General features: G+C 33.9%; 1 protein-coding gene across 8 annotated transcripts in view; it reads right to left on the reverse strand.

Moving 5' to 3' along the window:
- Positions 1-368: 368 nt before the first annotated feature.
- Positions 369-23082, reverse strand: part of LOC149421516 (leucine-rich repeat flightless-interacting protein 2) — a 62951-nt gene continuing 40237 nt past the window's right edge. For 2 of the 8 annotated variants that reach the window (XM_089634826.1, XM_089634828.1), the window contains exons 2-9: positions 17422-17911; positions 13022-13148; positions 9888-10033; positions 8600-8746; positions 6676-6907; positions 5519-5689; positions 3986-4170; positions 369-1279 (exon numbers count right to left, since the gene is read on the reverse strand). In XM_089634826.1, the coding sequence (XP_089490952.1) occupies positions 1169-1279; positions 3986-4170; positions 5519-5689; positions 6676-6907; positions 8600-8746; positions 9888-10033; positions 13022-13148; positions 17422-17862 (1560 nt within the window). In that variant the 5' untranslated portion in view covers positions 17863-17911 and the 3' untranslated portion in view covers positions 369-1168. Of the gene's footprint in view, positions 1280-2551; positions 2690-3985; positions 4171-5518; positions 5690-6675; positions 6908-8599; positions 8747-9887; positions 10034-13021; positions 13149-17421; positions 18066-23082 lie in introns of all 8 variants that reach the window. The other 6 variants (XM_089634832.1, XM_089634831.1, XM_089634829.1 and 3 more) reach the window with 5 other exon arrangements.

The raw sequence follows: 23082 nt of genomic DNA on the forward strand, positions 1-23082 counted from the left end.
ATATAATTATTGTGCATTTGGGTGTAGAAATTAGAGGAATTTGGATGTTATATTTATGTCTTAATAATTACTTAAGTTTTAAATGTTTCAATGTATTATCTTTGAATACTTGTAATATTGAGTCTTTTTTATAGATGTTTTCAATTTTTGGCAATTTTGAACAATGTTGCTGAAGGGAATGTAGGTTGTTTATTATCTTTTTATTTTCTGTATCTTGTTTTGTTTCATATTTGGATTAGATTTATTAGTTTTATCTTCTTCAATGAATTGTATTCAAAAGTCAATTTTTGCACAAGTGCCTTTCTGCTTTTGGGGCGACGGTATATTATAGATTGTGGGGGTGTTTCTAGTAAAATGAAAAGACACGATTGTGTTACAAATTTATTATACATTTCTATTTTCAGATAATACATATAACACTGAGGAAGAAGTGTTAGCTCAGAATAAATTAGTAACATCAGCACCAATACACTTGCGTGTATGCTCCGTGTAAAATAAATAAAATAAAAAGCTTTGATTAAGATTTACCTCTGTGATGTTTGTTCACACAAAGTCAATTGGCTAAGTATTATTAAAGTTGACAATTGGAAATTTTTCCTATTACATACAAAGATATACAAACAAGTTAAATAACTTAACTATTTAAATAAGTATGTTACATGTGATACAGTAAGTTACAGTTAAAGTATTAGGGGTTAACTGGTAGAAATTCATTCAGCATCATATCGGGTGATATATACACACAACGTGTATATGTATGTACCTACAAATAATAAATGTTACCATGTTTGGAATTTGTTATTGTAAAATGAATGGAATTAAAACAATAAACAACCAAAATTTACAAGTACCTTAAAAAGAGAAATATATTATTATGTATTGGCAAAATAACGATTCATCACATATAATATGTATTATGGACACAATTTACTTAAATTTCAATATTATAAAAAAACTACCCATCAAAATTTTATTATACCAAATAATATTATGGCTCTTCCACAGTAACAAATAACTAATTACTCGGCAAAATAATTACACAAAAATGTCCATCACAACACCCTTTACAAAACAAGCAACTGAAAAGTCTCAACATTTACCACAATATAAACATATAAAACACATCAGTCATCAGTCATCAGTGGTCATTGCGTGGACATGTTTCTTGTCAGAGTTCCTTGAGCAAGGCAGACTTGGCAGTCTTTAGTTTGTCTAAACGTTTATTCAAGTGATTATTCTCAGTCTCCAGTTCCTCCACTCGGCTCAGCGCTTCCCGGGCCTGAAACATTACCACATCGGGTTAGTCACATGCATCACATCATACACCTTCCCTTCATAATCATATTACAATTCATGCACTTAGCCATGAGAGGTAGACGGACACAGAAGCAAACACTGCAGTTGATGTGGACTGACACTCGTCAAGTAATATGTAGTATGCATTGAACAACCAGCAACGTAGAACATCTCCATCCCCAATAATATGTATTACATACAAATATCCCTGAAATAGATTGACACCAATAATGACAACATGATACAATATGAAAATAAATTATGTAGGTACTCAATGACATTACAAACTGTAAACGTGTTGTAAAGATCTCAAAAGTGGCAGAAATGCTAATTTTTGTACTTTCAATTTAGTGGTATTAGAACTAAACTGTCACACGTCGCATGAGATTGTGTACTATCTCTAACCAAATTGCGTAAATGAGTGCCAAAATGCCGTCTCATACAGAGTTCCGCATTCGTCTTAGTGTGAGCGAGTAAGCATATCTTGTCATCTAAATCACACCCGTGATGTAGTATGTAGTATTCGTCGCAACTTTTAAATACGAGAATTTCGCCCAATCCTATATCTATTTCATTCATACACACATATTCTTTGAATGTCAATCTTTGTCATACATGATGAACGTTTAAATTAAAAATTTATTGGAAACTGTGTTTGTTACTTGCCACAGTTTCTTTTAATTTTGTGAGACCATAACAGGTCTAGATGTATTGTAATGTCATTGTAGGTGTACTTTAAAACAACATGAATTTAATATTGGTTTTGCATTTAGATTATCAACCACTCTTGTGGTTTGATATTCAAGATTATATGAAGCTAATACGCTTTGATTAATATGAAATAACTCAAGTTCGTATATATCAATTTTATAATCGTATATAACAATTTTATAATCGTATATAACAATTTAGTTATCGTATATAACAATTTTCTCTGGAAATATTTTTGCAGAGAAAATTATTTACAACATGCCTTTGGTCATTGAAATAGCATTCTTATCTGTCTGTATGCCATCATTGAGAAAATAATCAGTAAATCTTTGATAATTGTTATCAGAGTAAATGCAATATTAAAAAGTAAATTAATATCAGTAAGTATGTAGCTCACTATCAATATTATTATTTACAGTGAATTAATATTTAGAATATAATATTGTGGCTGAGGAAGAGATAGATAAAATGCGTGATGAAGGGACGGGGAAAAGAACGCCAAAACCAAACAAAGAACACGCAGTAAAACTTGAGTTAGACAAACTTCGTGGATTTACTCTGAAACTGCGGCATGGGGATATTACTACAAATTAGACACTTCGTCATGCAATCTCTCGCATCTCTGTATTAAAACATCCTCAGCATCCTCTAGTGCCGTAATGCGCTTCTCCGCCTCTGTTATCTACAATACATGAGAAGAAAAAATGCATTCAAATAATTGTGTTTAGAATTAATGGTGCACATTAGAATCAGTTACACTTGATGCGGGACTGTTGGAAAAATTCACAAATAAAACATTATGAATGTAAATTGTTGTTACAAATGTTCAACCACTCGCTACATATTTAACCCCTCAGGTCTCTGGCATATTCTGTCCGAAGGTCGGAGTATTTTCGCTTTGATTTAATTATTAATAATAAATCGAAATAAATGGAATATTTCTGAATGTATTCGAAAACTAAAAACTGTTTAAGAAAATTTAATAAAACACGCTTTTAAATTTTATTATTAGAAATAAACACATACTTTTGGAAATGTTATTTTGTTTTTTTTTTTTTAAATGAATCCCTTACATTCTTGTAACTAAAATTACTGATAATGGAAAAAAACTAAAACACATTTTATTAGACAAATCGACCCCTTCTTCGTAAACTGTAAACTATTGTAACCCACAACAAAATAGCAATTTAGAGTTTTTAACATATCTAGTTTGGATGCTGTACAAATTTTATTTGGGAAATAACTAAAAAAAATTATGAAAATATGTAAACAGGCTTTTTAGAGTATCATTTATCGTAACTCCTTTTTGCCATATGACCAATTATTAATTATAGATTTTAGGCTTCCTGAGACAAGTTTGTCTGCAACGCAAAACAATATTTATTATAAAGATTTCAAAATGTTCAATGAACTCCTCGATGAAAGACCATGACAGTACGGGGATACAACGATTTGTATGAGACCATATGAGTTGTTCCCAAAAACCAAAAAATTGGCCTGAGAGGTTAAATAACGAAGATATTATATAACAATGTGGAAAGTTAAAATGGGACGCGTAAAACTCCAGGGAACAGTGCAGCAATCAATAATGTAAAGATAAGTACCAAAGTGATTAATTAACACCCAGTTCCTTCCAGAAGTCAACTACTATTTCCTGCAATAATAGAAATCATTGTAAAGTATGCCCCTTAACTCAATGCAACAAACAATATCCTAACATTTAGGCAAGCATTCCGCCGATAGCTACATTGTAATCTCTCCCTCTTTCTCATAAACAACACACTTAACAGCAATAGTATTGAGCTCTCAGCGGGACGACCATACAGCAATGGCCATACGGCAATGATAGCACAAATTCCTTCCTATGTCTGAAGATATCATGAAAAGTAAAGCAACGGACTGATAAGTCTGCATGTAGTATTTTTAATGTCAGTTTGAAGTGAGAGTATGAAATGTAAGGAAAGTGTTTTGGTTATACCTCTCTCTGCAGTTTCCGCCTATCAGACTTGAGTTCATCCTCCATGCGCTCGGCCTGCTCTGCGGCGCTGCGGTAGCGGAGCACCTGGCTGTCGAGGCGAGCCACCGTGGCCTGAAGAGTCAGCACATCTTGTTCGGCCTTGCAGGCACGGAATTTGTAATCGGCAACCAATTTTGAATTTTCTCCTGCAACAAAGAAATAGTATATTTTAAAACACAAAGTGCATTTTTATTTTTTTATTTATTAATAAATTTTTTGTTGCATACATATAAATATATAAATTTTATATTAAGTAAAAAAAAAAGAACTATACATTTTTTTATCTTATATGTAGATAGAAGATGAAAAAAAAAATTATACAATTAAACAAAAAATATAATACAATAGTATGTGTATATGTATAATATCAAAAAATCCCACATAGGCATAGCCAGTTCGTGGGTATACTTATGTTTTATTATGCAGTTAAGATTATAAATTATAACATTGTGTTTTAAAATATTTATAAAACAAATAATTCCGTATTTACAAAATTATTAAAAAAAAAAACAAGTTAAATAAAAATTAAGAATTTGTAAAGTTACAGCAGGTAGGATGTTATAGCAGGTAAGTATTTGTGTCATTGGTAACGATCCAAGTCTTTATTACATTTTTATGTAAGACGATATATTTTTACATCTAATTTCTACAGTCTGATAGAGTGCATTGTAAATTTTTGGTGCAATGAAAAAAGCATGTCTCTGCGCAAGCCTAGTTTTGCATAGGGGAACCTCAAATGCATTCGTTTTTTGTAAAGTATACATTTCGTGAAAATATATATTTCAAACATTGCATACAGTAAATTTTTCTTATATCTAATAGTTCAACTTCTTGGAATAATTGCAAGGAGGGGTAGGTAAAATCTTTATGCAACATTATTTTTATAATTAATTTTTGAGTTATTTATATTAATAGTCAAGGTGATAAGATTTCTTCCTCATGTCCCAGTACATGTTTACTGAAATGGTATGTCGTTTGCATCATTAATTCGTATTATAGAGTAGTCGTCGCTCTTTCATAATAAAATTTGACCGTCCTTCGTCCATACATTTTTGTATCCCAAAGCTTTTGTCGACTTTGCCAACAACAGGAGGTGCTTATTTTGTGGGGTTAGCTTGTCATTGATGAAGATTTTCTGCGTTGACTCCCGAGTATTTAAAAATGCTTCATGCTTCCAGATATTAAACATCCATAGAATGTACACACTTAAATGCAATTTTCTGGATACAGTAAAAATTCAAGTTACTGAACACGAAACTTACATAAATTCAAAGAGTAAAATGAAATCTGGAAAATTAGAAAAACAAAAAATTGAAAGAGCTACATAAATTTTTTAATTCTAACGAATAGCATTGTACGGATACGTGTTATTATTTAAAAAGCCAACTGACGTAAAATTCAAGTTGCGTAAAGATCTAAGGAACGTATTGCTTACGTAATTCGGGGTGTTACTGTTATCTTATTATTGTATTATGTACTTCTAGAAGGACTCACTTTGATGATCAAAAGAATCAGAGTCGCTGTCTGAGCCATTGACGGGTCCATTGGAAGAGTTGTGAACTGTGGATTTCTTCCTGGACCTCTCCTCCTCCAGCTGGGCCTTCAGTTGTTTCACCTCATTCTCTAGCGTTTGCCTCTCGGAGCAGAGAGTCTGCAATCGCACATCTACAACAAAATAAATAACAATAAAATAATGTGGACATTCAAAGGAATACACATAATCGTTTGATGTACACGTAAATGTGTAAGCACCCAATAAGAAACTGTTTGTTTTTTACAAAATCATAATTCGTACCACTACGGCACAAAAAAAACATAAAACGTATGTTTGTATCACAATAATGCTGCAGCTATTTCTAACACACTAAATAATAGTGTGTAAGAAAGAGCTGTTGAAATGAGGACCAATATGTCTGCTTCCCTCAAAGGAAAAATGGAATTCATTACAATACATCTCCATCACACGTATTAACTGTTGCCGTTGCCATCGCCGTGGGAATTATAAAAGCGCCCATACTCTTTTTTGTTTAAAAATAAAGTGGATGCAAAAAGTTTGTTGCTCAAGGGAGCAAATAACTAAAGAGAGTTGTCACCAAATAATACAAATGTATACGTACTTCCAGTATTCACATTCGGAACGCAAACATGGACTCAACCGAAAATGTTGAGGAATTTGGCAATCAAATAAAGAGCTAGGCTAGGTATCTCCTAGTAAGATAGAAAGACAAATGAGAGGATAAGGATCAAACCTTAGTTGTGGTGACTGACATTATCATCACAATCAACATCACGTGGAACTACGCGGACATGCAGGATGACTTACAGATAGATGATTGTTGGAATCACAATATCATTGGATGATGGTCCTTGGTTGGAAAAGAAAAACAGAGGTGGACAACAGATAAGATAGACTGACGATTATTGCCAAGATTCGGCAAATTTTGAGGAATATCCTAAGCTAGACAATGATTGCCAAGAGATGGTTACGAATTAACAGATTCCCTGCTAAGGTCATATTCATGTTCATCAAAATCATGGCACTACATCCCACGGTAGGATTTAGTTGTGGTCACTTGCCAATCCTGCTCCAATCCTCTGCATAAGGCTATCGATGATGACATAAGTATATTATTATTAAGGTGTATTGGTACCGAGTGTGCCCTGGCCGGCCTGCTCCAGGGCCTCCCTGCCCGCCGAGGACACGAGGGCGGCGCCCGCTCCCTCACCAGGGTCCCCCTCCACAGCTACTAGCTCCATGCCGGCCTCGCGGATGCAGCGGTCACGCAGCAGCACCGCCGCCGTGCAGCGTTCCAGCTCCTCGCGGGTGGCACGGCACTCGCGAGTCAGAGAGTCAAAGGCTCGGCACTTGTCTTTGTGTTCACGCTGGAAATTAAACACTTTTATATAATTATAGTTTTCTTGGTTTTTTTCATACAATGTGAAATTTTTTTTATAAAAAAATCATTGGGTGTAAAATTGTTCAAGTTTACCCCTTTGCAACATTAGAATATAATTTACCCTGTCCCAATACGTCTTCATAATAAGCATACTACTGGAATTCAAATGTACAGAGTGATTTCACTGATTTATTACACATTTTCTTGAAAAAGGTCTATGATTGGTTCAGAGTGTGGCAAGTGAAATAGAGTATCCTTATCGATTAATTGAAATTAAATTCATACTAAAAGGGTTGTAGAAAAAAGTCCCGCATTCCTAGGTTTAATAATAAGAAAGAAGTTTACATTACTTAATTTACAAAAAAAATTGTCTGTGCTGGGCAATTTGATTTTTATACAAATCTACTGTTCTATTCCGAAATTTTCGACACTTGACCTTCAAAACAAGAGGTAAAAATGTAAAACACTGTCTACATCAGATTTTTAAAAAAACTCTGCGTAAAAGCTGGGGACGGTAATAATAATAATTGATTTACTATATTTTTTAAATCGTGTTGGAGATTGTATTTTTAATCATTTATTTTATTTGGTTTTACTAATACTGGATACTAAAAATATGTAATACTCTTAAAATAATACAAAATTAATATGTTGCTGTTCATTCATCACAAAAAATTTAAGGATTATTAAAAATCTAATGCTTCTTAATCTGTTTATGAATCAAATACTTAAATAAAGTGTAATCAAATGAAACAGGGCTTTAAAATATAGTAAATAGATATTTAATCCCACCCTATACTGTAACAGATATCTTTAAATTATAAATCATAATCTAATACCAGAACACTGATTTATCGAGTAAAAAAAAAGGAACTGAAATCATGTTTACTGTACACCACCAAAATAATAAATTAAAACTTAGGTCCTTCGTACATGGAGACACTTACAAGTGACTCTACTTTCGTACGCATATCATACGCGCCGCTCGTGAGTATAGCCATACCATTTTGCTAGTGTTCATACGCCTCGACTGCGGTTTTGACGTCAGTTGCACGCTACTGACATTGCTGGTACCACGCTACGTGATTTGCGTGTGAATATCTACTACTCGTTAAACGGTTAGGTTTAAACAGAAATGATGTCCGAAAGTGATTTGAATGTTAAATTTGTTCTGGAGGTGGAAAAATATCCATATTTATGTAACTATAATTTACAGGAATGCCCTACAATTAACATTTATTTCATTATATGGGTGAACCCAAAATCTTCTTTTAGATTGTTTTTTTAAGCTTGTAAATATGATGAAGAACAATATTATCATCTTCGTCACTAGAGTCACATTGTGTTAACTTGACGGCTGCATGTGAAAAATGTTCAACTTCAGTATATTTTGAGGTAGCGCCATGTATAGAAAACCAGCATCAAAGAGTAGCGTATCGGTAGGTGGTTGCGTCAGAGTCACGTATCTTGAAAGTATATTCATGTGCGAAGGGCCTAACACTGCATGGGAACTGGCTCCGTATTGTTATAATGTATGCATTTGACTTGAGTTCAGGGGGTTAGGGATTCAATTACTATTGTAGTACAAAAATATGAACAAAATTTTACGGCTCAAAAATAGTATCTGTTGAAAGAACATTTGATAAAACAAATATAATAGTCATCTATGATGCATTACCTGAAGTTGTGTATACTGTTCTTGTAGATCCTCCAGTTTGTCTTTGAGCAATTCAAGCTGATAAGAGAAGGATGCCTTGTCGTTGTCCAGCTGGGCGTTGAGAATCATGGCTTTTCTGAACTTCTCTTCAACTTCCTTCAGCTCGTGCTGTAAACCAAAACATGTTGTTAAGTTTATCAGCTTATTACAATTGGACAGAAAGCTGAAACGCACCTAGAATCGGCGTTTAAAGGGGACCTTTCAAATGTCAAAAAACAAAATTGAGGTGAATGGCTATTTGATGACAATGTTACATTTGAATTTCTGTGAAACAACCTATGCTATGTGTTGATAAAATACGACAAAATAAGTTTGCTGTGTTTGAAGAAGTAATTAGATCTTAATTTTTTGACTATTGACATTTTACAACCAAAAACATGAACCATTCCACAGCCCACATATTTCCTCCATTATTGATATAAATCAAAGACTTTCAATATTAATAAATCTGCTTACACGACCGATTTAAAATAAAAAATATGTAAATATCTTTCGGTTAACAGAGAATGTTTTCAAATTTCTGTAACCATATATACAGGGTGTCCGGAAACTCGTAGTACAAGCGGGAAACTGGTGAATCTACATCACATTTGGAGTCGATTTTGTAGTATATATTTTTTTTATTTGAGCTTTCGTTATCGAGTAAATCGAGTTTGAAGTTGATTTTTTTTTTTTTTTTTTAATCAAATTCTTATAAATTATTACTGAAGATCAAAGTACCCAACTAATTAAAACTATTTGAAAGTAAAACAAATGAAGAAACTCGGATTTGAAGCATTATTTTGAAATCACCCTTCATTTAACCCGGTGTAATCATAAAATATTTCTGCTCTGCAGGGTTAAAACATCTGTTATTCAACCCTAAACACCAGAAAAAACTTTAACCCTAAAATAGCCGAAAAATATTTTTTTTTGGTTTTTTTTTTTTTGAAAATGCTCAAATCAAAAAACTTTATGTTTTTTTGGGTTCCCCATGTGGTGTAGATTCTCCAGTTTTCCGCTTGTACTACGAGTTTCCGGACACCGTGTATAACCATGAAGCATAAAGTCACATCATGACACAATTTTACACAATACCCACGATGAATTCGTTAATGAAAAGAGAGTAAAAAACCAAATGGTAATAACACCATCATAAAGATTATTATTTCAATCCAAAGATAAAACACAAAATAACAAGTATTTCATAAGTGAAGTCGTAAATGATGTCATAATAATAAATATAATTTGTAAAGGAAATCTGACTCACTCTAATGTCCCTGATGCTGCCCATCTCCTCCACCGAGTCTTCGGAGCTGCGGCGCGATGAGTGATAGTTCCCTGAAGACGGCGCGCTGCTGACCACCCTGGACCCCACTCGGGCCACACGAGTCGTTGTATCTGGAATTTTACCATCTAGTTATAATTAATATCGCTGGCCAAAAAAACTCGCAACTCAATTCTATGATTAAATAAAAAGAAATAGGTGAAAAGAAAATATCTATTTTTTTATAGATTAGAACATAGAATAAAGAAGAACAAAATAAATGTAATGTGGGCGTGTTTCGTGATCCAAAGGACCGATCATTTTTTGTTTCAATTTTAAATACAGAGATTCGTTTCATCATCATTATGAAATTTTCATTTCATCAAATTAATGTGACAGCGATATACAATGATAGGTGGTGTAAGAGAGCCAGAGCACATGCTAAATGGGCTGAACCAAAAGTTACTAAGTCAGTGATGACATAGATTTCCATTAAAATCTATGTGGAAAGCATTTCTAGTGTGTATTGTCTATTCAGTGGGTTGGAATGAAATATTGACGCCGCGCAAACTACCGTTGCACTGATAAAAAATGATATAACATATTCTTAGAGAAATTTAACGCACCATTGCCAAAACACAATTAGTGTTGCCTTTTAAATATCTGACACTCATATTTTGTATTTTTATGAGATTTATGACTCGAATTTAAATTAGTGTTCTCTGAGAAAAATATTTGAATATTGTGTTATTTAACAATGATATATACTTCTGCCTTACCTTAAACCGATAGTAAGGCAATTATAGGAAAAGATAGCAGAAAATTTAAACTTAATGTTACACAGATAAAATTAAATAGGCACCACATTGTTAGACGCTGAGCTAAAACTGATCACAGAAAACTCGTAAACCAGTATCGGTAAAATTAAAATAGCTGCGTTGACTCATTTGAAAACTCAGGAGACTAAATTTATTGTTCTACTATTGTGTTGGCAACCACCCATCCAACCTGTGCCATGTGCTTTATTTATTTGAAAACTCAAAAAGTATTGCTGCAAAGTCAAAGCAGTCATGATAAAAGTAGATTAATTTTACTCGCCATAATGTGGCCCCATACTATCAATTTGGTAGTTGCAGTACCTTAAATTGAAAAAATAAGGATAAATAATTTTTAAAAGAAAGGTAAAGTGATGAAGAAAGAATGCCTATCGATTTTCAGTTTCCCAATGGGGTCCGGAAACTAGTGGTACGGTTGGAGAACTAGTGGTACGGTTGGAGAACTAGTGGTACGGTTGGAGAACTAGTGGTACGGTTGGAAAACTAGTGGAACTGGTGAAACTTTTGTAGTTGATTTTCTGAAATATTTTTTTTAGTATTTTAGCTTTCGTTTTTGAATAAATTGAGTCCAAAGTTGGAGTTTTTGAGTCAAATTTGAAAAAAATCTGCCACTAGGAGGATACTATCAGTATTGTCTATTAAAATGTGTCGAAGCGTAGACCCAGCTCAAATAGTTTCTTAACCTCACATTTTACGAAAAAAATGTTAAATTTTGCAAAACAAAATTTGAATGTTGAAAAAACTTGTGTTTTTGGGTTCTCTGTGTGATGTACAGTACATTCCCCAGTTTACCGCTTGTACCACTAGTTTTTTTCACACCGTGATTAGAATAATGGGCATGCATGACCAAAAAAATGAATGCAGATAATAGTACTTCAGACATGGATTATTTGCATATAATTTAATGTGGAAGGTAGAGAATGGTTTAATGAAAAGATATTGTATGCAAACTAAGAGTAATATTGCTTGATTTAACCTTTACGTACCTGAAGGTAAAAATTTAGTGTCACCCGGAGGGGGCACTAGTGTCCCCCATTTAACACTTAGATTTAGCCACTACCAAACGTTTTAACTGGACGTCGCTCATTTTCGCCCATCAATTATTGAGTAACGCATAACAGTATAAGAGACGGTACAAAATCAAGGGTAACTGAAATACATTTCATTGTACTTAACCCTTTCCACTAAAATGCACCTTTTGTGACTGCACTCGTGGCTTGTTTGAGGCGAGGAATTTAATTTTTTTTTTTTTATGTAGATCGGGGAGGAGAGGGGAGAGTATTTTCATCGGAATTGAAGAGTTATTATTTAATATTTAAAAAAAAATTGAAACAGGATATTTTTTTAACCCTTGATTTACCCGGTAGGTCCCTGGGACTCCATTGAAAACTTTCAGCGCTCATAAAACTGTTCGTTTTTGGAAATACAAATTGTGCGTTCCAGTAGCTTCACGCAGGGACGCGCCAAACGCGAGGGAGAGCGGTCGTCGATGTGCGTGGCTCCGATAGGTGAGTAACCACGCTAGTGAAGTCCGTGGGACTCCACCGGGGTGTTAATTTTACAGTTTTAGCCTATTTACGGTATTTTTTTTATTTTTTTTTATTATATTTTTTCCCCGGAATGAGAGAAAGTATTGTCACCTGTGTCCACCGCGTCTAAAGAGGAAAACTTTATATATTTGCTATAGTTGTACTAAGCCTGTGTGCCTTAGCTGTACAAAAAAAAATAAGCAATGACTGTGTCACCAACCGTGACTGGAAGGTCTTGCAGGTTTTTTTTTTACTTTTTATAAGAATTGATTATGTTTTTGTTACATTTCTTTAAAAATTAGTTTGAAGTTTTTTTTTGAAATGTTGAGACTAGAAGTTAGGTCTCGTAATTTTGTTACAAAAAGTGCCATATTCTAGAAGTTCCTTAATAAAAGGCCGTGATTCTATAATTTTAAGTAAAAACCTATGCCATTGTAAAACCAAATATATAATAAACAAATGTAACTAGCATTTCATTTAAAAAAGTGTTTTATTTCATGTTAAATTAACGATTTTATTTCCGGGAGTCCTGGGGACTCCACCAGGTAAATTGTATATGTATGAAGTCACCGGGTAAATCAAGGGTTAAATGCAGTTTGTTTATCAAATAGTTTTTTTAGGAATGTCTAAAATGTAGAGTATGTTATGTAAAAAATAAATTAGATATGGCAAAAAAAACTCTAGTTATATAATGCATTCCCCCCTTTCTGTGAGGGAGAGTTAAAAAAGGCAAATTGCCCATAAAATTTGTTTTGTTGTGTGCTAACTGTACCTGAATACATGTCATAGACGCGGTCGGCATTTTCTTCTTGTTCCTTTTGCTGGCGCTCCAACTCTCTCATGCGGATCTCACGCGCCTCTGCTCTCGCTGCTCTCCTGGCCGCCAAACGGGCTTCCGCCTGAAACCAAAGATAACATCGACTTTAATTACCATCCACAAAAAGCTCACAAGTCTTCTTTTATTACTTGATTGGGAACTAGTGGAAGGACGAAGTAACCTCCCTTTACGAGTTTACTGCTTGCCTTAGATATCCCCCAGGGCCGCTCCAGGCGCCGACTTGCGAAGGCGCCAAGTAGCCAAGGTGCAGATAATAACCTTTACCTTAACCAGCGCCCTTGAGGTTACTAGCGCCAGGTGCCGTTTGGTTCAGGGCCGTCCCTGCTATCACCACAGAATAAAAGTCACTCTACTTTGTCAACATGTGTCCCTGCATGCAAAAATATCAACACGCCTCTCAAGTTGCAGCTATAAACAATCCCCACTTACCGCTATAATTATTGTTATTCTAACCTCACGTTTTTTAACTAATGGCAATATTCCGTTAGTTAAAAGTCAGCATTTCGGTAACAGCTCATAAGATTTTTTTCATGATCAATTTGAATCAGTTGTATGGTAAAAAAGAAGATGAATAGTGAAGACATTTTTTATAATCCCCTGGTTTTAGTAAATAAACTTCATACCTTTACTCATTTTTACTCTTCGGATGGAAGAATGACTTTGACTTTGAATGAAAGACATTGACTCATTCAAAACGTATTAATAAGACCATATAATATCATATAATCAATATCCCTGTTGAGCGCTATCAAAAATTATTGAAAAAATCTTCAAAAATAGATTAAGTAATTACATAGAGAACAGAAAACTTTTAAGCAAAAATCAGTTCGGCTTTCGATCGGGGAGAGGTACGGACGACGCCATAACACAACTCACAGAACATATATCTAATAATATAGATCGTGGAAAGAAAAACATCGCAATATTCTTAGACCTAGCCAAGGCTTTTGACACAATTTCTCATAAAATACTCCTCAAAAGACTACAAAATATTAGAATTGTAGGTATGCCATACGAATGGCTAAAGAGTTACCTAGCAGGTAGAAGCCAGCAACTCAAAACTGGTAAAACTTTGAGTAACTCACTAGGCACTAACTTTGGTGTACCACAAGGAAGCACACTGGGACCCCTTCTATTTATAATCTATATCAATGAGTTGTGCGAGCTACCAATCGGTGGAAAAATTATTACATTCGCAGACGATACGGTAGCTATCTTTGAAGGAGATGACTGGACTGACACACACAAACTTGCTGAAAGTGGAATTAATGTGATAAAACAATGGTTAACAAAAATCTACTAACACTGAACACTTCTAAAACCAAATACATGAGATTCAGCTCAACTATAAAGGGACAACCTAGTACAACACACACAATAAAAACACATTATCATGACTGTAACTCCTATAATACTGAACCTAACTAAAAGTACCTAGGTGTTATAATAGACAATCATCTTAAGTGGAATTATCACATTGACAATCTTACAACTAGGGTAAGAAAACTGACTCATATTTTCTTTGCAGTGCGAAACATAATTAGACAAGTAGATCTAAGAAAAATATATTTCGGACTGTGCAACCCCCTCTTAAAGTATGGTTGCATTTGCTGGGGAGCATCAGGAAGATCAATTCTAGATTCGCTTATGAAGGCCCAGAAATCAATAATGAAAGTCATAATGCGCAAACCATATAGGTTCTCTAGCGATGAGCTCTTTAAACAATTTAATGTACTTGATGTTCGTCAAAACTATATAAAAAAGGTTATAATCCATGTACATAAAAATCTAGATAATATTAATAAAATTGACCATAAACATATCACAAGAAGCCACACCGGAAATGACCTTATGATCCCAACGAGAAATACGGCAAAGTATTAAAAGACACACACATACTTGGGACCTAAACTGTACAACAAAATCCCCCCTGAATTAAACATAAAATCTTGTAATATTTCCTACATAGGCCCAATAATAACTAAATGGTTGATTGGACTGGGTAGAGGAGAATCTGAAAAAATGTTAAAAAACGTCACATAATAAATAGACATAGTATAGACATAGACTAATCACACACTATATGTATCTTCCACTATTCTAATTATTGCTCATACACAATTAAAACATACACAACAGCTCAAGTTCGATTCTATCATAAGATTGTAACGATTAAACATCACAAATTAAAACATTAATGAGATATATTATAGACATAGACAAATCACACACTTACTTTCACATATTTTGGTTCCTTGGAACGGGCAATTTGCCTAGTTAGGAACCAATAATTTCGACCTGATAAGGTACAATAATCTATAATCACTAAAAATGTTTTAATTATATCTTGTATCATATTGTACTGTGTGTAAATCTAAAGGAATAAAATAAATTTAATATGCCAATGTCAATTTTTTTACCTCATTATATAGCTGCATGGCAAATAAAACATTTTAATACAGTAAATTTATCACTTAAAGAAGGAGATACTTAGCACCAAATGGAGTAGGTAGTTGGTTTGATTTTTTTGGTTTGTTGTACATGACAGAGGGCTAATGAAAAAAAAGATTTTCGACCTCGGCAGGTCTCCTGATCTTTGTCAAAAATCCAAAAAACCACAAAAGGACTAATTTTAAGCAAAAAATGTTTAAGTAAACCAAATTTACAATCAAAACAGTTTCTGTGAAGTTAATAGTGTTCGAGATACAGCTATTCAACATTAACCCAATTTTTCATATTTTGTCACTTTTAGCTATTTTCGCGGTTTTAGCTTGGAAAGCTGTGAAATACCTACCGGGGGTTCAGAAAATTGCAAACAGTGCAAACATGCAAATAGTCAAAGATAAAAATGGAGGAAAATTAAAAATGTACAAAATTCGAACCGATGCCAGTGAGATCAAACTATTGTTTTGGGATATACATTTCGCGTGAATAACAAGTCTTTTCATATGTCTAAACCAATTTGTCCTCTGTTTTCATTGTTTACGTCACACAAGGTAAACAATACAATAACAATCTTATCAATGGAGGAGAAATAATGGTACCCAGTCAGTAATCAGCGCTGTAGCTCAACAGAGTAAATACAGGTATTTCAAAATAAACAAACAAATGGGGAAGAATAGAAAATATATGAATTAAGGCCACTTATATCAAAACATATTTGAAATAACTAGGAACTATGTTATCCCCAGTAGGTTAAAGTGTCCTTCCGTGCTGTTAATAATATATCAAATGGTCAAACAATTATATTTATTATACTAAGATACAAGACAAAAATGCGAGGAAAAGGAATCGGAAATGTTGAAAAGTTAATAAATAAAGCAGTCGATAAAAACACTATTCCACTCGTAAGTAGATTGCGTAATTATTGTAAAAAAATTAAGACAATTAGATCCATGATTAACAGCAAATATGCGTAACAGAATAGCAGTTGAGAAAGCGCGTACTAGAACTAATTTAGACCAGAGAGCGACTTGTAAATTTCCTCGATAATCCGCATAGCCTACCTTTCAGAATCCGTTTAGCGTCGACGTCGACCAGAAAAAAAGAACGGACCAAGTGAAGCTGTCGCGACGAGTCAGTTCTAGTCCGCCCCACTAAAGTTCATTCTACAATAACATAACACTGAGTGTATATTGTATACCCGGTTGTTCCTTGGTTGGCGAATGGTGACGCATTAAACCTACTTCAGGCAAATGACATAAAGCACGGGCCCCGCAAGGCAATAGACCGCGAACAGGTGTCTCGGTGCATTCATCATTGGAAAACAAAAGATCAATTGAAACCTAAATAGCAATAATATTAATCATTCAATACGGCCGAGATGTAACTGCAATGTTGCAGTTTCAAGATGACGCGTATGAGATCCGTTGCAAGGTCGAGTTCAATTTATAAATGATATTATCGTCAACATCGGCGATCCGGGGAAATGATGGTGACTGGCGACAAAACCAACACAGCATGGATCGCACCGCAGCACACCGGAAGATTAATCATGTCTGGCCACATATAGAAAGCTTAATCTAATCGTACGCGCCGAGAATACTGCTAAAGAATTTATAATATTTCATTCTAATGCTAAAGTTTAAAACAAATATCGCTAAGTTTCCAGTGCATTTACACCTGCGACACGTAGGCACTTATCGACCGAGTACCTTGAACAATATTATTATCAACGAACCGTGTACTACTTAACGTAAATGTTTGAGATGAGTGTTATTTAAAAACAGCTATTTCTTATCAACAAAGGTGGTCAAAGTATTCAAGTGACAAATAAGCAAACAACAATCAACCGAAAGTAACGTCACAGAATAAGTGCAAGGTATTCAACATACTCTGTCGTGGTCCTTGCCGAGGATGCCTATAATGCTCAGGTCCTCGTTGCTGTTGAGGGCGTTGTTCTCATTGAAGATGCCGTTATTTTCGTGACCCGGTGGCAGCTTCGGGGTCAGAGAGTTCATCTTGCTCTTGTCTCTGAGTTGGACCCCGCCGTTGGTCAATCCGGGAAACATGTGCGGGTTGACAGCTTCATTGCAGGGGATACCCTTGGAGTCATCCGCTTTATCGCAGATTGTGACTTCACCATCCGAGTCATCGAAATCTCCATCGGTGAACTCATCATTTTCACTTCCTGCCGCACTGCCGCTATCACTGCCATCGATAGAACTTTTGGCCGAATTCACACCGTTTTGATGAGACATTGTCACAGAATTGTAATTTTGATCCACTCTCAAACGTTTCCTTGCCTGAATAGTCGGACTTCCTAGATCTGACATTCTACTCAACAGTCTTTAGGGATACGTTAGTACTGGCATATTGCAATGTCTTTGCGAGGAACAAAATAATGAAATAGAACATTAAATAAGCAGGAAAATAAAATGTAAAACGAATTCACTGGAACACCTACGGAACGTGAAAAGACGGCTGCGCACCTCACACGGTTTTTACAATCTAAATGGGGTATATTTGCTGAATGTTTCTACGAAATAAGAATATCAGACCATAGAGATAAGATTTACGATCAGCAAGCCGATATCGTAACACTCCATACATTCCAATATCGTAAAATACGATAAGAGATAAAGAGGGCTCCGAGTGTTCGGAGAATTTTTCAGGCGACAAACTGCCTTTGCGATGTGAACGAAAAACGATAAAATAGACTCTCCAAAACACATTAGCCATTAGCTTATGTTTTGTAAATTCTATAGGTTAGCTCCCAAGCAAATTTGAAGAAAATATGAAGTCAATATTCAAATTAATCTTTGTTTTACGGGTGATGTCATTAAAATCCATATGATCGAGCGAAGGAATACGAAATGATGTTTACTAAGGTGAGATATTTTTTGTTTCGCTTTGTGTGTTTTGAATATGGTTCCGTCCTCTCAAAAATATTATGTTTTACATACGTTCTTTGTGTAATCGAAATACATATAATAATTTTCTTCGAATATATACAGGTTACACAAAATGACAATTTTTAAATCAACAGATAATTTCAGAGACTCGGGAATGCACACGAGAAGAGATTTTAGTGGTTTAAAAAACGGTCTTGTTTTTAATTAAAATTTTTTAGTTAATTGTGTACTTTGGGAATAAAACATTAGATACAATTTCTACGGAATACGATAAATTTTGAGAAAGAGATCAACTGTATCAAAATAGGACGAAACTTATATCAAAAGCATTTACCGAAAATAAGTGGAATTAAATAATTTTCCGAAAAAAAAATATTAAAAAAACATGGATGCGAACTATAACGAACTATGGTATAATTGTAGTTTCAGGACGGTATCTAGTACTAGCGAGAGCTCGTACGTACGCCATCGACGATCATTCTCTTCTTTCACACATAATAATATTGGACTAGTTTTTGGGCTATATTTTGTGATATTTTCACTACTGCTTCAGAGCATGATCGGCGTAAAGACAAAAAAATATATACAAACCGGATTCATAATAAGTTTATTACGCATAGTTGACGTAATGTTCCAGGATCTACATAAAGTAAATACTGAAAAGATACCTACATAGCGTTCAAGTATATTATTTAAATAATATGCATTGTTAAAACTTTTGTTTTCATACAATAACCCGGTGAAATTGATACTCACCGCCAAGGCAAGTAGTGTATCGTTTACTTAAGAAAATACACTCGGTCGGAAAATGTAACAAATTGAGTCGGCAACCTAGATTATTCACAGTAAACCGGCGCGAGCGAACGAGCCTCGGAAAATCTATACAAATTGAAAATACAATGAAAACTTAGGACCTGTATATCAAATTTGACCTCCACGCTTAAAATTAAACGTAAAATAACTTCGTTATAATCTACGTGATCACAGACAACCTTGATTTAATTATTTTATTAAAATCCGCTGTTTACAAGTTATGCATTACAAATTATTTACAATATTAACACGAATTATTTGTTTGCGCCCGTACACACGCAATATGAATACGAAAAATAGTTTTGTGTAAATTCCTTCAAGAAAGGCATACAAAAACAATATTGGATTGAATTGTGAATATTATGAAATTGAACGGACAAAACTATTTACTCACTAGCTGACGTGTACCCGGCGTTACTAGGGGTTATCCTTAGGAGACAGACATATGCACCGCGGACTTTTCTATAGACCTTTTTAAGGCGATGCACTACGTAGTAATTTAAAATCGTGTGTTTTTGGTTTGAAAATTTGGTAGCCTAGAAATGTTTCAGATGCTTTAATTAAATACTGCGAGTAGAATACATCTTGGCCTTTGAAATAATCGAGTATTTTTTAGGTAAGTCTTTTTATAAGCCCAGAAAAAAATAATGTAAAGGCCTATGAAAACTGCTTTAATGTTCAAAATCTCCTACTTACGAACCCATTTTCGGTTATGGTTTTATTGTATAATGTGGCAAAGTTATTTATAAAATGATCGAAAAACATTTAAATATTTGTGCCTTAAAATCCACAGAATAAAATAAAAGGCACTTTTTGGCCATGTTTTTTTCTTGCATAAATCAAAACAGGTGGATGGTGTTAAGCGGGAATTTAAACCTTATCGCCATCTACGTAAGGTGTGTTAATGATAGCGGCTCGATTCAAAATATTACACGACGTAGTGCATCGCCTTAAGATATACAATTCCATAGTACATTGTTTTGATGTATCTCATAAGGTTTAGCCAGCGTTAGGAATGTAAGCACCCGAAAATATATTTTTTATGACTTGATTACAAAACATGGGCTTTCCTCTACTTTCTACAAATATAATATGCATGTTTTATACACAAAAACCTTCTGGGAGAATTTTTTTAAATGATAGTGAAAACCTCTATCAAAATACGTTGCGTAGTTTAGAAGAACTAAGCACACAAACAGACAGACGCGGACAGTGACATTGTTTTATAATATTTAGAGTTATTGCGTATGTACGGGCGCAAACAAATAATTCGTCTTTATATTATAAAACGCAACTTACGCGAAAAGCGTATTTTAATCAAATAATTAAATTAACGCCATCTATGAAAACTTAGATTGTAACGACCGTCGTGTTTAACCTTAATATGCATTTACAAAGACCCGGAAACCGCAAAATAAATATTAAATAATATTTTTCACAAATCTTGAAACGGGTCAACAATTGAGCAATTTCAAATGCGTTATCGCATAAACCGAAAGTAAATAATAGTTTATCAACAAGTATAATAAAATAGGTACATACAAAGTAGCATTAAGAAATAATCGTTTCGAAATTATTAATTCCGTTAAGCTACTTATCGATAAAATTATAAATAATATCTAGAGGCAGGCAGCGGCTTTTATCACTGCAATCAAGTGTTATTAAATGTATAAAATAATCAAAAACAGCTACAATGATAACACCAAAATGGAAAATGCCCAGATTTTTTTTATTAATGTTAAATGCGACGTTCGTTTTAATCTACGTGTTCATAGATAAAGTTAATTACCTTATTTTAGGAAAATCCACTTCTTGCAAGTTATGCCTTAAAATATTGAGAGGAAGCTACAAGCCAAAAATGTGTATATTCTTGGTATACCTTATATCGAAGTCAATAGGCATTAAAATCGCTGGACAAACGGAGTCTAGAAACGTTCGATGTCGAGCATAAACTGGTTTTTACTTATTTTGTAAATAATTTTATAAGAAAGCAAAAAAGTTAATCAAGTGAAACTGTCACTGATAATCTTAGCTATAAAACTGTATTTTTTTTGTAAGTTGTTTCCTTTATGCGTTCATACATTTTTACTGAATAAATTTTTTTTTAGTAGTTTACGTTTATATTTTTTATTGAGTAATTTATTATTTTATTTGTATTCTAATCAAGCAAAACGATAGGAAAACCTTTAATTTATCTCAAGCATATTTTTTGTATTCATAATATAAACCAATTCGTTATAAAGATTAATCAAAATAGTGATTTGGCATTAAGCTTCGCCTTAAGGCAAATTGTTTGTTTGCGCCCGTACGTATATACATTTACTCATATTCAAAATATGAATATGAGTAAATGGTTTTGTTCGTAAAAAAGCGCAATTCTTTGAAGAAAGGCAAAATACAAATACAATATTGGATTGAATCACCGATACAATGTTGTATTTGTATGCCTTTCTTGAAAGAATTGAGTTTTTATACGGGCAAAAACATATTGCGTATGTACGGGCGCAAACAAATAATTCGTCTTAATATATTAAAGCATAACTGGCAAAACGTGTATTTTCAAAAAAAAATTAATTAACGCTATCTATGAACGCGTAGTTTATAACGTACGTTACGTTTAACCTTAACTCAAAACCACTGAGGCGTCTCTAATCAATTTAAATAACACCATGCAATTGGTAAAAAAAAAGTAAATTTATTTTGAGATCTAGGCAAATTAGTCGGTTAAAAGTTTATTTAGTGAGCGCTTTGATGAAATAGCGGTGTAATTTAATTAATTTGCAATAGATAAAGAAATTTCCGGTGTTTTCATTAAGTCAAGTCACGTCTGACTGCGTGTATAATAATGGTATAAAAATGTAAGAATGACTCGCTGCTCACTAAAGTTGTAAAAAATGTAGTACAATTAAGATAAAATATAGTAAAACACAGAATTATTTATTGTACGTCATAATGTCAACGTTATTTTCATCTTATGGGCATCGAAGATCCAAATAAGTGCATCAAGGCTTTACCACTTGATATAAATTAAATAAAATCCGTGTTCTTTTTAAGTCCGTTTATGGAGTAGAAACTTTAGGTGCCTTCTAATCACAATCATAACTATAAAGCAGGAAATCTGTTAACTTGTCTCACTAAAAACTCGCGATCGGTGAGCCGCATGGTAATAAAAATTAGGAAAACTTTTAGAATCGCTCGACACGCTCAATGCGAATACGTCAAACAAGAAAAAAAAAACATGCCGAACTGTCAAAACGTTATGAAATTTTGGTTTGCAAAAAATGGAACTTTAATGCAGTATTTATTTCTTGGTATTTTCAATCTCCCCCGACGTAAATGGTTGTCTTTTATAGTAATCAAATTGAATCGAAGTGTTATTTTAAATAAATATTCGTATTTAACGGGTGTCCAGCTATTTATTTGTTAAAAAAAATGTAAAATTGAATATGTAAAACCACAAAATTATTACAAAAGTACCTGTGTTGTCTTATCAGTTACAATCACCTATCGTAAAGAATAGCGAAAATTGTAAGGATTTAATGTATTTGGAAAGTCTTGGTCGTAGCAACGAATTTCCATTATGAGCTAAGGAGCTTTGACTTTTTAACAAGAAAGGGCATATTGGACATCTCACGGGGAAAGTCAAGTACGTAGTAAGAGTGGTTATTTTACAAAGCTACAAATAACTTCTTGAAATATTTCCTACTAATTACGTAAGAGTATTTCAGTGAAATTAGTTGAACGAATGTTCAATTGACGGGTCACGCACATGTACCAGAATTGGCGCCGTTCTCCAAATTACGGATTCTGTCGTGTGGCACGGTGCAT

Source organism: Hesperophylax consimilis, chromosome 8, assembly GCF_061612785.1.
Source record: "Hesperophylax consimilis isolate HC1 chromosome 8, BYU_Hcon_1.0, whole genome shotgun sequence".
Classification (NCBI taxonomy): domain Eukaryota; kingdom Metazoa; phylum Arthropoda; class Insecta; order Trichoptera; family Limnephilidae; genus Hesperophylax; species Hesperophylax consimilis.